Genomic DNA, 15,835 nt, shown 5'->3' with positions numbered 1-15,835 from the left:
AATACTGTGGTGAAAAATAGTGGAGTTTCTCAGAGAAAAATTGCAAAGAGTTTGAAGTTATCATCATCTACAGTGCATAATATCATCCAAAGATTCAGAGAATCTGGAACAATCTCTTTGCGTAAGGGTCAAGGCCGGAAAACCATACTGGATGCCCGTGATCTTCGGGCCCTTAGACGGCACTGCATCACATACAGGAATGCTACTGTAATGGAGATCACAGCATGGGCTCAGGAATACTTCCAGAAAACATTGTCGGTGAACACAATCCACCGTGCCATTCACCGTTGCCGGCTAAAACTCTATCGGTCAAAAAAGATTTTTGACCTATAGAGGACAAAAATCTAAAATCTGGCCATATCTAAACATGATCCAGAAGGGCCAAGGCTCATTTCAAATGGACTGTGGCAAAGTGGAAAACTGTTCTCTGGTCAGACAAATCAAAATTTGAAGATCTTTTACGAAAACGCCATGTCATCCAGACTAAAGAGGACAAGGACAACCCAAGTTGTTATCAGCGCTCAGTTCAGAAGCCTGCATCTCTGATGGTATGGGGCTGCATGAAAGCGTGTGGCATGGGCACCTTACACATCTGGAAAGGCACCATCAATGCTGAAAGGTATATCCAAGATCTAGAACAACATATGCTCCCATCCAGACCCATCCCATCCACCGTCTCTTTCAGGGAAGACCTTGCATTTTCCAACATGACAATACCAGACCACATACTGCATCAATTACAAAATCATGGCTGTGTAGAAGAAGGATCTGGGTACTGAAATGGCCAGCCTTCAATCCAGATCTTTCACCCATAGAAAACATTTGGCTCATCATAAAGAGGAAGATGCGACAGAGAAGACCTAAGACAGTTGAGCAACTAGAAGCCTGTATTAGACAAGAATGGGACAACATTCCTGTTCCTAAATTTGAGCAACTTGTCTCCTCAGTCTCCAGACGTTTGCAGACGGATATAAAAAGAAGAGGGGATGCCACACCGTGGTAAACATGGCCTTGTCCCAACTTTTTTGAGATGTGTTAATGGCATGACATTTAACATGATAAATTTTCTCAGTTTAAACATTTGATATGTCATCTATGTTGTATTCTGAATAAAATATTGAAATTTGAAACTACCACATCATTGCATACTGTTTTTATTCACGATTTGTACAGCGTCCCAACTTTTTTTGAATCGGGTTTGTATATATAGTTCAAATAAGATGTAATTTCTCTCTATAGAACTATATAACATATCCTAATATCCTGGAACATATTCAAATGATTAACTAACAAGGTACAACTACATGATATCATGCACAATCATAAAGGTGTTCATTTTTTTCCATAATTTATTGGATGATGTACAGTACTTTACATCACATGCACCTTTCCACACCACATGCAATTAAATGTTCTAAAACGTTATTTTTTATCCATGCTCATTCCACAATGTCTCAGGTTTTCTTGGCTGTTCTCACCAATGTCATTAATTACTCATCAGACTCTCTCATCATCTGCTGATTCTCCGTGCATCAGTAATGGTGAATTATGAAGCAGAGGAACAATCAGAGGTGAAGAAAAAGGTAAAGAAATGACTTCATCTTGAACCAACTGTTTACTAAGTTAAATTGATCTAATAATTAGGTGTGCATTTTAAGGCCTGTCTGAACTGTTCTTAGATATTACACATCAAGAGACCTCAGGAATAATTTGTGTTAGTGCTGACAGATGGTGCTAATATGATGACTCTTTTTTTTATTTTTCTGTTGAAAGTAGGTGGAACTATGACAGCAGTGCTTTATGAGTGTGCATGTGAGCCTTAACACTTTAAAAAGCAGTCTCACCCTGTTAAACCACAGTAAACCTCAACACTTATCACCACCTACTTCACAAGATCATAGACAAGAAACGAAGATAGAAGCAGAATGAGTGCCACAGCGCTGCAGACCACAGGTTTTGTATCAGGTGCCATCGGTACAGTTGGAGTTCTTGCAGCTACAGTTATGGATGTCTGGTGCACTGAAGACCAGCAGGAGCACAAGGCAACTTCCATCCAGCATTATAAGGGCCTGTGGGAGGACTGTGAGGTGTCCCAGTCTGGACTCACTGAGTGCCAACCTCTCTACAGCCAACTGAGCTTCTCAAGTAGGTTGACATAATAAGATTTTCAATGCAAACCCCAAAAATTACATCCAAGTCTATTTCTGAACCTAAAAGTGAGCCAGAAGCAGAGGATGACTTACCAATTAGGCAAAGGTAGGTGACCGCCTTGGGCCCCAAAAACCCAAGGCCCCCTAAAATGCTTTTCATACACAAGATGCGCATTAAGCGCTGACATGAGAATGGCTGCTTTTTACAGTGTTTATCACCACGACAACTGTCTGAGTGTATCTTGCTTGTAGCAAATAAAAATATAATGTATCTCAAGCTGTAATTAAATATTGTGCAACAGTGCATATTATATGTTTATTGTTTTAAATGCCACTTATTTATGACAAGAACCCAAGAAGAGGACGCATATGCAGTTACTTGTTTGGTTGATGTAATTCTTAGTTGAAAATGTTTCCATTTCATTCTTTTTTTTCCTTTTCATTTCAATTTGTAGTTAAAATAACTAAAATAAACGTATTTTAAAGTTTTGAATAAGACAGCCTTTGGCACACATACGCTAGTAACTCATCAGTGGACTTTCCTCCTCAATATAGGCTATATTTTTCTCATTCTCACTAATTCAAGTTTGTATATGAATGAATCTCTGAAGTGAGGGTCTCAAACCTTATTTCATTCGGAAGCTACTTTTAAAAAATGAAAGCGGGTAAGAGCTACCAATGTTACACATGGCATTGTTAAAATGTGCTGGAAATATTAAAAAAGTACTGATACACACAATAAAATATTTTTTCCAAGTGTTATGTCAAAAGCTAAAAAATAAAATTAGCAGCACTTTTTATTTGCCTAAACAGTGAAATAATCATTTAAAAAATCATGGCCAGATTTAAACTAACAAAAAATATTGATAACATGTTTATATTTAATATATAATATTACATAACATGTACCATTTTTTTTAAATAAAATTATAATGCATCAGCCTTTAAATCTTTATTTATTTATTTTTTTATAAAAGGATGAGTCAGAATGATAAATTAAATTAAATCTGCTCCATAAACAGTTCTACATAAGCTAATGTGCATTCTAAAAATCTCAACACTTTTGATAACAAGGTAGGCTATTTTCCATTAACTAGTTAAGATTTACAACAAAAATCTGGTCTAATATTGAACAAAAATGTGTTCCTGTAGCTCGAGTGGTAGAGTATTGCGCAAAGTTGGGGGTTTGATTCCCAGGGAACACATGATAGGTATAAATTGATAGTCTGAATGCACTGTAAGTCGCTTTGGATAAAAGCGTCTGCTAAATGCATAAATTTAAATTTTTACATTTATTTTAAATTTAAATTTTTAAATTGAATTTACATTTTTTAATTGAATTTAAATGTAATTTATATTTATATTTATATTTGATAGCAAAGGGCACTTATGAACTGCAGAACAGAGCTGTTTCCACGGTAACCTCTGTAAACTTTATTAGCTTTACACAAAGTTTGGAAGTTTGGAAAACAAATGTAATCAAAACTTTTCTGAAGACATTCGGTTTCCTCTAATGCATTCACACAAATAATGAAATCATATATTCTTTCACATAATTTCCATCAGTAGTCTGCCTTCAGTCATTTTTTCACTCCAAACGAAACTATGTTGCGCCTGCATGAGACTCTTAATAACTTTGATTAAAGCTGAACTGTATTATGAGTTTTTCAAATAGTGATAATCAAAATGGTTTTAATGATAATTAAAATACATAACGGGATCATTCAAATAACCTTATGGCTGATATGTCAATATGTCTTGTCTACTGGTAGCTCGCGAGCGACGTGTTGGAGACCCCAGCCTCAAGTGTACTGACTTGTCTTCAGAAAAGTTTTGGTTACATTTTCATTTTATCTGATAAAGTAGCTTATGAGCAGCACTGCTTTGTTTACAGCCATTACCAGGGAAACCGCTGTATTTCTGATGTTCCAAAAGTGCCTCCTGCTGGCAGAGAATGAATGTGCATTTTCAATAAACCAGTCTGCAGCTTTTGTTCAGACCAATGCGAAAATCCTCCCACATAACACTGTTTTAAATTAATATCATAATTTATACTTCTGACTCATCTCTTTTCTTAAACAATTGCTTAAAGGCTTAAATTGTGAGGTTTATAATTTTATATATATATTTTTTTTTTTTGTTGTTGTGAAAACTGTAAATTAATTAAATGCTATTTCGTGGTCTACAGCATGAAAAAAAACATTATAACATGTATATGAAAAATGTAGAAACACTGGACAACTGCGAGGCACTATTGTGCAGCAGCAAGCATCGCAACAAAAAAGAAACCTCAAGGCTGCTCTAAATGTGTGCAAATATAAAGGGCCCGTTCTTATATTTGGTCTTGGGCCCCCAAATCACTAAATCCACCCCTGGCTGAAAGTAATTTTTTCACTAAACAGTTCTTGTTGTCAGTTTGTGCACTGTTGAGGAACTGCTAGTATAACAATGAAGGACAATTAGCAATGACTTTTAATATATTTTTTTCCCCCAAGTCTCTGAGGAGGTGTTGTCATCTGCTTAAGTCCATACTTAAATTTCATACAAAAATGAAAATTCTGTCATTATTTACTCATCATCATTGTATGGAACTAAACTATTTCAATTCCCATTTACTTCCATTATATTGTTTTTACCACATAATCAATGGGATCCAACACTTCATAATATCTTTTTTGTGTTCCACAAAAGAAAGAAAATAATACAGGTTTGTAATGACATGAGAGTGAGTAAATGGCAGAATTAAATTTTTGGATGATCACTATAACAATAAGTTTAGGAAGAAATTAAACAAAAAGCATCAACTCAAACTTTCTAATATTCTGCCTTTTCCCCGTTTTTTTTTTTCAGGAATCCTTCAGACTATAAGAGCTCTGATGATAGTAGCAATCTTAGTAGGTGTGATTGCAGTGTTCATTGGATTCTTCTGTCTAAAGTGCCTCAATATGAGATGTATGGATCTACTAACCAAGGCAAAACTGATGCTAAGTACAGGGATTTTGTTTATCATTGCCGGTAATCAAAAGCTTATTATTACTCAGTATCTAAACTAAACCCCACTTATCTTTCAATTTGTTTCTATTATGTACACAAACTGTTATTGTCACAATAATTTCCATTATAATACACATGGTTCACATAATCTTTGTACTTTTCAGGCATTTTTGATATTTCTGGATCATCAGTGTATGCTGATCAAATGGTGCCCAGTTTCATGATGACCCAGTACAATCAAAAGCAAGGAGAGAAGGGAGTAATACAATGTGGGAATGGCATGGGCGTGGGAGGAATTAATTCATTTGCTTCCAGGTAAGATGAAAATTTTTCACTCACATATGATTCACCGGTGTCTGTAAAGGGCTAAATGCATAACCTCCTGTTATCTCTATCTTTGTTTTGAATGGTCAGCTACACATTTGGTCCAGCTCTCTATGTAGCCTGGGTAGGTGGAGCTTTGTTAATTTTGGGAGGAATTTTGAAATGCATCGCATTCAAAACTATGGAAACGTAAGTTTCTTTACAACACAGACTTACAGATCTATCTATCTATCTATCTATCTATCTATCTATCTATCTATCTATCTATCTATCTATCTATCTATCTATCTATCTATCTATCTATCTATCTATCTATCTATCTACATAGATATTCTATGACACATATTAGGTTAATGGGTTATAAGCTAACTAGCATGTTCTATTTTAGGACAACACTGAAACAAGACAGGGATGTATTTACAACCACGCAGTCCAGCACAGTGGAGCAGATGCAGAGTGTCACTTGCATGAGAGGAGAACAACAACAAATTGAATGAAAGAAAAACATTTTCTGAAAGAACGCCTTGCACTGACAAACTGGAGTAATCTTTTTAGATTCTGAAGATATTTTGACAATTGCAGTTAAAAAGTGTTAAATGATTTGTTATGTCTAGATATTTTGTCTTGTATATGGGTAAATTGGGCAGATAACGTTTGTAACACAGGGAGTCTCACAGGAACTTAAGATTCAATAGCTAATCACTGTAAATAATTTGCTGTTTAAAATTCTAATAAACTACCAGTTATACTTGACAGGATGCAGCTGATTTGCTTGGTCGAGCACAAAAACAACTTCAATTTACAGAGGATGGAGAGGAGAAACTAATTGCTGATTTTCTAGGTTCCCCTTCTAAGAGGGGTTTACCTTTGTGGCAAGAGAGGACTGGTATAGTTTGGGCTGTACATTGAGAGGCTGGAGCTAAACCTCCTAATGCACAAAACAATTCAATGATTTGACCAAAATTGAACATCCAAAGATATAATAAATTCCAAAAAGAAGAATATAAAATGAGCCTAACAAACAAACATTTAAAGGTTGTCCATGGTCTGTCATAGGGTTGCATAGTTCATAATCACAGCATACCTCACTAGGATTAAAATCACCCCAATCATTTACACCCAGGTCAAAGGTCACATCTAGAGAACCAGAGCAGATGTGATCACAGTTAGCACTGTGCTCTGGGTTTGCATGGGCAGTGTAAACACTGGCTTTATTAGCACTGATTCTGTTCATCTGGCCATCGTTGTGTGGCTTGAGCTGACTGTGAATCAAAACCACTGAAAAGATTATGTGTAACAGATTATTTCAGTTTTATGACTTGTGAGGAAAACTGGTTTATTATAAGTATTATTGTTAATATGAACCGCGTGTGACAAACACCAGATGCTCTAAAAACATAGAGGTAAAGCCAAAGGTTGAGGATGTTCTAATGCTGGGTCTCCAATTTTAGTATAAAAGTCTCCCAGCTCATCATTGTAACCTATAGATAGTTTGACCATTGATACGTCTGAGTTTTAAGGCCGTCTGAACACCAAAGTGTTTTTTTTTTTACACTTTGTTATACAATTTGTTTCAATTGTTTTCAATGTGAGTGCGCCTGAACACTTGGCCCCTTTTTTTTTGTTGCACACTGAGCTCGTGCTTATATTTAGATACACTTACATTTATATTATATTTATATTGTATTATAAGAACCCCATAGACATTAAAAAAGACAAAAATACACTACAAAATTACAAAAAATGTAAAAGTAAAATGAAAAGAAAAGAAACAGGATCGATACTACAACACATACACAACATAGCTGGCATATCTTACAAAAATAAATCCTAGCCATTCAAATGGATTATTACTTGACTATAATGGATCACATTATCTGCTTGTTATACTCCCAAACATTTCACATGAGTCTCACAGAGTCGCTCATTCCTCATTTTTAGATTGCTGAGGTATAAGGTGAAATTTGACAGACTTACAGACTTTTTCATCACTCAGACTTTGCCTAAAAGAGAAACTAGATGACTCAAGCAGCACAGATAATGACAGCCAAGTGTACTATAATCTAGAGTCTCATACTCACAGCAGTTGTTTCCGCAGAGATCCTTGATTCTGCAAACTTTATGGCACTGACTCTTAACTACATTCGGAGACACTGGATCCATGAAAAAAATGACTGTGTTAAGTTAAATAATTTTCCATAGTATCCAAAAAATTAAGCTGTAATGTTTGAGCCAAAAGCATTTAATATTTTATTCAGTTTCAGCAGATTTATCAGAGCATTTTCATCTGTTATTAATATTTATCTTGAGGGAGAACCCTGAAATTTGATCACAAGTGGTCACAAAAGATATCTTTGAGATGGATATAACAAACACGCATAATCGTTAATGCGTCTCATCCCCCACTTGTGATTTAATCACGTGTGATGGATGTTTCAAGTCTAGTTCAAATGCATTGTATTTCTATCATATCTAGTCATATTGTGATCATGTTGTCAAGGAGTCTGACCTCTGTTTGACGTAGCTGGAGTAGTCAGTGTACAGTCGTGGCCAAAAGTGTTGAGAATTACATAAATATTAGTTTTCAAAAAGTTTGCTGCTAAACTGCTTTTAGATCTTTGTTTCAGTTGTTTCTGTGATGTACTGAAATATAATTACAAGCACTTCATACATTTCAAAGGCTTTTATCGACAATTACATGACATTTATGCAAAGAGCCAGTATTTGCAGTGTTGGCCCTTCTTTTTCAGGACCTCTGCAATTCGACTGGGCATGCTCTCAATCAACTTCTGGGCCAAATCCTGACTGATAGCAACCCATTCTTTCATAATCACTTCTTGGAGTTTGTCAGAATTAATGGGTTTTTGTTTGTTCACCCGCCTCTTGAGGATTGACCACAAGTTCTCAATGGGATTAAGATCTGGGGAGTTTCCAGGCCATGGACCCAAAATTTCAACATTCTGGTCCCCGAGCCACTTAGTTATCACTTTTGCCTTATGGCACGGTGCTCCATCGTGCTGGAAAATGCATTGTTCTTCACCAAACTGTTGTTGGATTGTTGGAAGAAGTTGCTGTTGGAGGGTGTTTTGGTACCATTCTTTATTCATGGCTGTGTTTTTGGGCACATTTGTGAGTTAGCCCACTCCCTTGGATGAGAAGCAACCCCACACATGAATGGTGTCAGGATGCTTTACTGTTGGCATGACACAGGACTGATGGTAGCGCTCACCTTTTCTTTTCCGGACAAGCCTTTTTCCAGATGCCCCAAACAATCGGAAAGGGGCTTCATCGGAGAATATGACTTTGCCCCAGTCCACAGCAGTCCATTCACTATACTTTCTGCAGAAGATCAATCTGTCCCTGATGTTTTTTTTTGGAGAGAAGTGGCTTCTTTGCTTCCCTTCTTGACACCAGGCCATCTTCCAAAAGTCTTCGCCTCACTGTGTGTGCAGATGCGCTCACACCTGCCTGCTGCCATTCCTGAGCAAGCTCTGCACTGGTGGCACTCCGATCCCGCAGCTGAATCCTCTTTAGGAGATGATCCTGGTGCTTGCTGGACTTTCTTGGACGCCCTGAAGCCTTCTTTACAAGAATTGAACCTCAGTAATTGCACTCCTGTTAATTGCACCAGATGCAGTCACTTTATTGTCATTAGCCTCCCTATAAATACCAGTCTTTTCCTGTTGTTTGTATGGAGTCCTTACCCTTCATGTATCCAGCATTCTCGTTCCCCGAGATTCTTCCCAGTCTGCTCGTCCTCCGAGTCCTCTTGTTTTCCGAGTTTCCTTTCCTGTCCCTTTCCCTTGTTTGTTTATTTTGGACTGTCTTTTTGGTTTTGACCTTTGCTTGTTTTTTGACCACGATTTGGATTATCCCTGAATAAAGACATCTGCTATTGGATCTCTCGCTCTCCCTGTGTCTCTCTGGGTACACAATCATCACTGTGGAGTATTTATTTTGACACATTTGTGTTATTACCATCTGTATAAGTGGCCATCAGCACATCAGCACTTATTTGCATCATAATTCATTGTTAATGCTGCATTTCTAGCAATCTCATGAAATTTCTGTAATTGGCAAACAAAGTTAAATAAATAAGTTAAAAAAAGTTAAATAAATTTTTTTATTTTTCTTATTATTCTTATTTTCCTAACTCCAATTATTCTTATTGTATTTTTCTAGTGCTCAAATAAATCACTTATATGATGTCTAAGTTTCTGTCTAGTGTTTTATAATCTAAAAAAACTATGCAGTGGTATGTTTACTGACTAAATAGTTTGTAGAAGCCTTCAATACTATTGGGAAATATATTTTTGTATATTTGGGGGGTGGGGGGTGTAGACATAGTCTCATAAAAATATTTGCAGGAGTCTCATTTTTCATGATATCTTTTTCAGATTTGAAATAGAAACTCATGAGACATGTGGCTCATTACTTTTCTAGATTCCTCCAGGACTCATTTCATGTATTTTTATATCAAATAAAAAAAATATTTAAGTGTGGTAAAAAAATTCAAGGCACTTCAGTGTCTATAACTTTTAATATTTTTGAGCATTATCAAATCTGGTTGATAAAAAGTAAAGCCCAATGGGTCTTCTTTCCAAAGACACCAAAATTATGTTTGTAACACACTGAAGTAGGAAACTATTACAATTATAAATTAGGTAGAGCACTTTCAGCTGTGAGTCCCATAATGGGGGGTGCTGGCTAACAGGTTAAAAAAGTTAACAGCTTAAGTAATTTGTGGATTAATGCTTATTGGAGACGTGAACCGTTTCAAACAATTCAGTTCGATTTGGTGAACTGGTTCAACTGGTTCACTAAGAATAACCGGTTAAATTGAATGATTCGTTCGCGAACCGGACATCACTACACTGCAGTGTTGTGAACGTGCACACAACAGAACCGGAAGAGAAGACAATGCTGGATAAAGTCATAATTTTTGTCATTTTTGGACCAAAATGTATTTTCGATGCTTAAAAAATTCTAACTGATCCTCTGATGTCACATGGACTACTTTGATGATGTTTTTATTACCTTTCTGGACATGGACAGTATACCGTACATACATTTTCAATGGAGGGACAGAAAGCTCTCGGACTAAATCAAAAATATCTTAAACTGTGTTCCGAAGATGAACGGAGGTCTTATGGGTTTGGAACGACATGAGGGTGAGTCATTAATGACCTAATTTTCATTTTTGGGGGAACTAACCCTTCAAGAACATTGACAGAAGTTGGCAAATTAGGTGTGGTCGCTTTAAGAGACACTGCATGGATCAAATATAACGATATACATTCTTTCTCAGCTGTTACGACTGTATTTGAGGCTATTTGCCAAGATGGGTATTTTGACATAGTTTTACATGTATTTGTCTGTTCAAGCGCAAGAATGGACAAATACATTGTTGAGCAAAACTTTTCCATTTTTAGTATCTAATAGGCATCAGCAATGAAACAGCGCTTCTCTAAGGTTGAGTGTTTGATAACAAACACTACACAATGCACATTACACAATAGTCACTCAAATGAACAAGCACTAATTTACCCTCGATTTTGGTCATTTGAGTAAATAATTTGGGCTAAAATTATGTAGTGTGTTCCTGGCATTAAACAGTACAGAGATTTTACTTTTTAACAGGTAGAATTCATAGCTTTCAGTCACGTGACCTGCTCTAAGACCTGGAGGGCAAAACATCCATCGAACTGCAGGACAAGCCTGTCAATTTTCCTGTTTCACAGCCGCAAATATTTAGATCATCTCTTAAAAGAATAAAACAAAGGTATGTGAACAAAATGCAAGTTTTGGCAATTTGCAATCCATATGAATCACCCATGGCAATATTTCAATCATTAAACAGTGTGACAAAACGTTGTAAAAACACTTAAAGTGCCTTAATATATTTAAAACTTTTTTATTCTCTATATTAATGATGCATAGTTTACATAGGCAAGCAGATGAGGCTGATATGAACACAATTCGTTAAACGGTTCAGTGTTTTCCTTCTAATGGTTTTCTATGGGAAACCATTTAACATGAAACTTTGCACATTGCTTTTATATTCTGGCTTCATCTGCTTGTCTGTACAAAACATACATAATCAATAAGATGTTTCCTGAATTTCGCCTTTTAATATCTGCATTTTACTATATTACTATGCAAACTGCTCAAAAATAACTGGCGGCTAGTGGAGCAAAGCTTTGTTTTGCCCTCCAGGTGGGTGTTCCTATAAGGGTGTGACGTCACTGATAGTGAAAACTATCAATAGCTGGTTACATTTGTGGCAACTTGGACTAACTCTATGTCATGATATTCCAGTTAACTAATAGTGCACCAGTATTATATTACCTTCAAACTCTGCAGGTTTGAGACCAAAATGGAGATTATGGTTTGCTTTTGAAGGAACATCACATGTTTATTCTGTTTGGCCCAAGTCAATAAAGGGACTACTAGTAGCAGCATGTGCAGTCTTCGACCAGTGGATGTCATAGCAACCTGACCTGACAATCATCTGATTTGTGATACCGTATTCATCATTCCAAGGGATCCTACTTGTAAGAGCTCTGAACAACCTAGGTTTACAAAAGAATGCAGTCTGTTTACTCACTTATAGTTCTCCTGCCAACATCCAGTTGAAGCATAAAGAAATGCTTGTTACATCAGCAAATTATGTTAACTCAATCAAGATCAGTAAAGAGTATCTTTTATGAGAAGAGCACTGGCAGAAGCTAAAGGCCTTGTTTCCACAAAACCTGCCCTGTCGACAGCCTAATCTCTTTCTCTAGAGGGTTCATGGCTCCACAAAACAGATTCCTCCAGCTCATGTAATTTCACGGTCTGCCCTTGGACACTTGTGATGGGATTGTGAATAGGTTTGGAGGCAAAAATTTCTTTGATGTCTGAGAGTAACCTTAACAAATGTCAAATTAAATAAAACATAACACCCTTCTTAGAAATTCATGCAATATAAACCAATTGCAACAAATATACATAAACATCATGATTTTGGGTTGCACATTTTTTTTAGGAAATATATATATTTATAGAAATGTTTGTGTATATATATATATATATATATATATACACACTCACCTAAAGGATTATTAGGAACACCATACTAATTCTGTGTTTGACCCCCTTTCGCCTTCAGAACTGCCTTAATTCTACGTGGCATTGATTCAAAGCATTCTTTAGAAATGTTGGCCCATATTGATAGGATAGCATCTTGCAGTTGATGGAGATTTGTGGGATGCACATCCAGGGCACGAAGCTCCCGTTCCACCACATCCCAAAGATGCTCTATTGGGTTGAGATCTGGTGACTGTGGGGGCCATTTTGGTACAGTGAACTCATTGTCATGTTCAAGAAGCCAATTTGAAATGATTCGAGCTTTGTGACATGGTGCATTATCCTGCTGGAAGTAGCCATCAGAGGATGGGTACATGGTGGTCATAAAGGGATGGACATGGTCAGAAACATGTTCAGGTAGGCCGTGGCATTTAAATGATGCCCAATTGGCACTTAGGGGCCTAAAGTGTGCCAAGAAAACATCCCCCACACCATTACACCACCACCACCAGCCTGCACAGTGGTAACAAGGCATGATGGATCCATGTTCTCATTCTGTTTACGCCAAATTCTGACTCTACCATCTGAATGTCTCAACAGAAATCGAGACTCATCAGAGGGCAACATTTTTCCAGTCTTCAACTGTCCAATTTTTGTGAGCTCATGCAAATCGTAGCCTCTTTTTCCTATTTGTAGTGGAGATGAGTGGTACCCAGTGGGGTCTTCTGCTGTTGTAGCCCATCCGCCTCAAGGTTGTGCGTGTTGTGGCTTTACAAATGCTTTGCTGCATACCTCGGTTGTAACGAGTGGTTATTTCAGTCAAATTTGCTCTTCTATAAGGCTTGAATCAGTTGGCCCATTCTCCTCTGACCTCTAGCATTCGCCCACAGGACTGCCGCATACTGAATGTTTTTCCCTTTTAACACCATTCTTTGTAAACCCTAGAAATGGTTGTGCGTGAAAATCCCAGTAACTGAGCAGATTGTGAAATACTCAGACCGGCCCGTCTGGCAGCAACAACCATGCCATGCTCAAAATTGTTTAAATCACCTTTCTTTCCCATTCTGACATTCAGTTTGGAGTTCAGGAGGGTGTCTTGACCAGGACCACACCCCGAAATGCATTGAAGCAACTGCCATGTGATTGGTTGATTAGATAATTGCATTAATGAGAAATTGAACAGGTGTTCCTAATAATCCTTTAGGTGAGTATATATGTATGTATGTGTATATATATATATATATATATCTTTGTTATACTGCAGCTATTTGCTAAAATCATTTAAGTCCATAAATATTAACTCCATAAATGAAATATATAACATTGTGCATTGTTAGTCAAGGCCACCTAGCGTGCAGGCAAGAATTAGCAGAAGGCACTGAGCAGCGGTGTCATCAAAAATCATCCTTAATGTTTTAAAGGTTATTATGACAAAGATATTGCTTTCTTCAGCGAACATTCAAACTAATGTTTTATTCTGAATATGAGATTAAGCTTTTAATAAAGTAATACAATAATAAGCTTTTAATGAAGCAACTCAATGCTCCTTTGTTACTTGTCCTAATTCTAGTTCTAAAGTGAAGTTTTCTTATTAGTACATTTTGATCTCATCTATTAAACTGTCAACTTGAGATTTTAATCCATGGGGGAAGGAATTTATATATATACCACTCACTCTGATCATCATGGAGTGTTTTGAGAGAGTGGTGCTGACTCACATTCAGAGCAGTATGCTGGACATATTGGACCCACTGCAGTACGCATATCGGCCCAACAGGTCCACCTCAGACATCATTGCTGCTGCCCTCCATATTTCCCTTTTCACCTGGAAGATAAGGACACTTATATCAGGATGCTCTTTATTGATAATAATTCCGCCTTCAATACGGTCATCCCTCACAAACTCACCCAAAAACTGAATGTACTTGGACTACACCCCACACTTTGTGACTGGCTCCTAGACTTCCTGACGGGCAGACCTCAGTCTGTTAGGATTGGTAATAGGACCTCAGACACTGTCATTACAAACACTGGAACCCCACAAGAGTGTTTTCTCAGTCCCATCCTCTACACAAGGACAATATCATACTGAAGTTCACTGATGACACCGCAGTGATAGGACGGATCACTGGTGGGGATGAAGCGGCCTACAGGAGGGCGGTGGCCAGTCTTGTGACATGGTGTGAGGACATCAATCTTACCTTCAACAAGGACAAGACAAAAGAGATGATAGTGGACTTGAGGGAAAAAGAGGAGAACTCACCAGCCACTGTTTATCCGAGAGCTTGAAGTGGAGAGGGTGAGCAGCTTTAAATACCTGGGGATCCACATCAGTGAGGACCTCACCTGGACAATCAACACCAAAGAGCTGGTTAAGAAGGCACAACAGCGGCTGTACTTCCTGAGGAGGCTGAGGGAGTTTGGCATGTCACCTAAGATCCTCAACAACTTCTATAGCTGTGTAGTTGAGAGCGTCTTGACCAGCTCCATCGCTGCATGGTATGGCAGCACTACTGTAAGGGACAGCAAACGTCTGCAGAGAGTTGTGGAGACTGCTGAGAAAGATCATCAGTACTCCACTGCCCTCTCTGCAGGCCATTTACCATCGCAGAGTCCACAGAAGAGGTGCATCCATCATTAAAGACCCCACCCACCCCCAACACGGACTGTTCACACTCGTACCGTCAGAACGGAGGTATAGGAGTGTAAATTGCAGGACTTCCAGATTAAAGAACTCCTTCTTCCCTTCAGCTATTAGACTATTAAACAGGTAGCTAGCTAGTGGACTTATCTATATCAGAGAACAATCGGTTCAAATTGTTTCATCTCATTGAAAATTTGAAATGTTATTGCTGTTATCACTACCATTGTATATTTGTTAATATTGCTCATGTAGCCTCATCTCAATTTGCACATCTGTTACTGTTACTGCTGTTATTGTTATCATGTAGTTGCACTCAATTTGCAAGTTACTGCACTTTTGTTTTTTGCACATAAGTTAATACTGTACATTCACATATAAATATCATATACATAGTCTATATTTCTATTTTTCACATTCTATATTCCTACTCTATCCTGGCATATATAGCTATAAATAGTCCATATTTCTTTTTTCATAGTCTATATTCCTATGCTCGCAGCATTTTTATTAAGTTTCTTATACTGTATGTATGTATGTGTGTATAGTTCATGTATGTGTGTGTACGTATAGTTTTGCACTGTCTTGGCATTCATTGTGGAAAGCAAAGTAAGAATTTCATTTCTCAGGGAAACTTGTTTTTCTCACTGGGTATATG

The 15,835-nt window shown here is 37.4% G+C and overlaps 1 protein-coding gene across 1 annotated transcript; it reads left to right on the top strand.

The window, feature by feature from the left end:
* The first annotated feature begins 1,925 nt into the window (after positions 1-1,925).
* Positions 1,926-15,245, top strand: LOC132155439 (claudin-18-like). The gene is made up of 6 exons (XM_059564280.1): positions 1,926-2,145; positions 5,001-5,165; positions 5,309-5,459; positions 5,559-5,657; positions 14,871-15,035; positions 15,131-15,245. The coding sequence occupies exons 1-6, from the start codon at positions 1,926-1,928 to the stop codon at positions 15,243-15,245; spliced, it is 915 nt and encodes a 304-aa protein (XP_059420263.1).
* Positions 15,246-15,835: the final 590 nt, after the last annotated feature.

The sequence above is a fragment of the Carassius carassius genome, chromosome 12, assembly GCF_963082965.1.
Source record: "Carassius carassius chromosome 12, fCarCar2.1, whole genome shotgun sequence".
Lineage (NCBI taxonomy): Eukaryota > Metazoa > Chordata > Actinopteri > Cypriniformes > Cyprinidae > Carassius > Carassius carassius.
Note: the sequence above shows the minus strand (reverse complement) of the source record. Positions and strands in the feature narration are given on the sequence as shown.

Bases quoted from the DNA above. Each gene is read 5' to 3' on its own strand.
- LOC132155439 (XM_059564280.1), top strand. From the start codon at position 1,926: ATGAGTGCCACAGCGCTGCAGACCACAGGTTTTGTATCAGGTGCCATC. The intron at 2,146-5,000 runs GTAGGTTGACAT...TTTTTTTTTCAG, and splicing joins CAGCCAACTGAGCTTCTCAA to GAATCCTTCAGACTATAAGA. The intron at 15,036-15,130 runs GTATGGCAGCAC...CCCTCTCTGCAG, and splicing joins ACCAGCTCCATCGCTGCATG to GCCATTTACCATCGCAGAGT.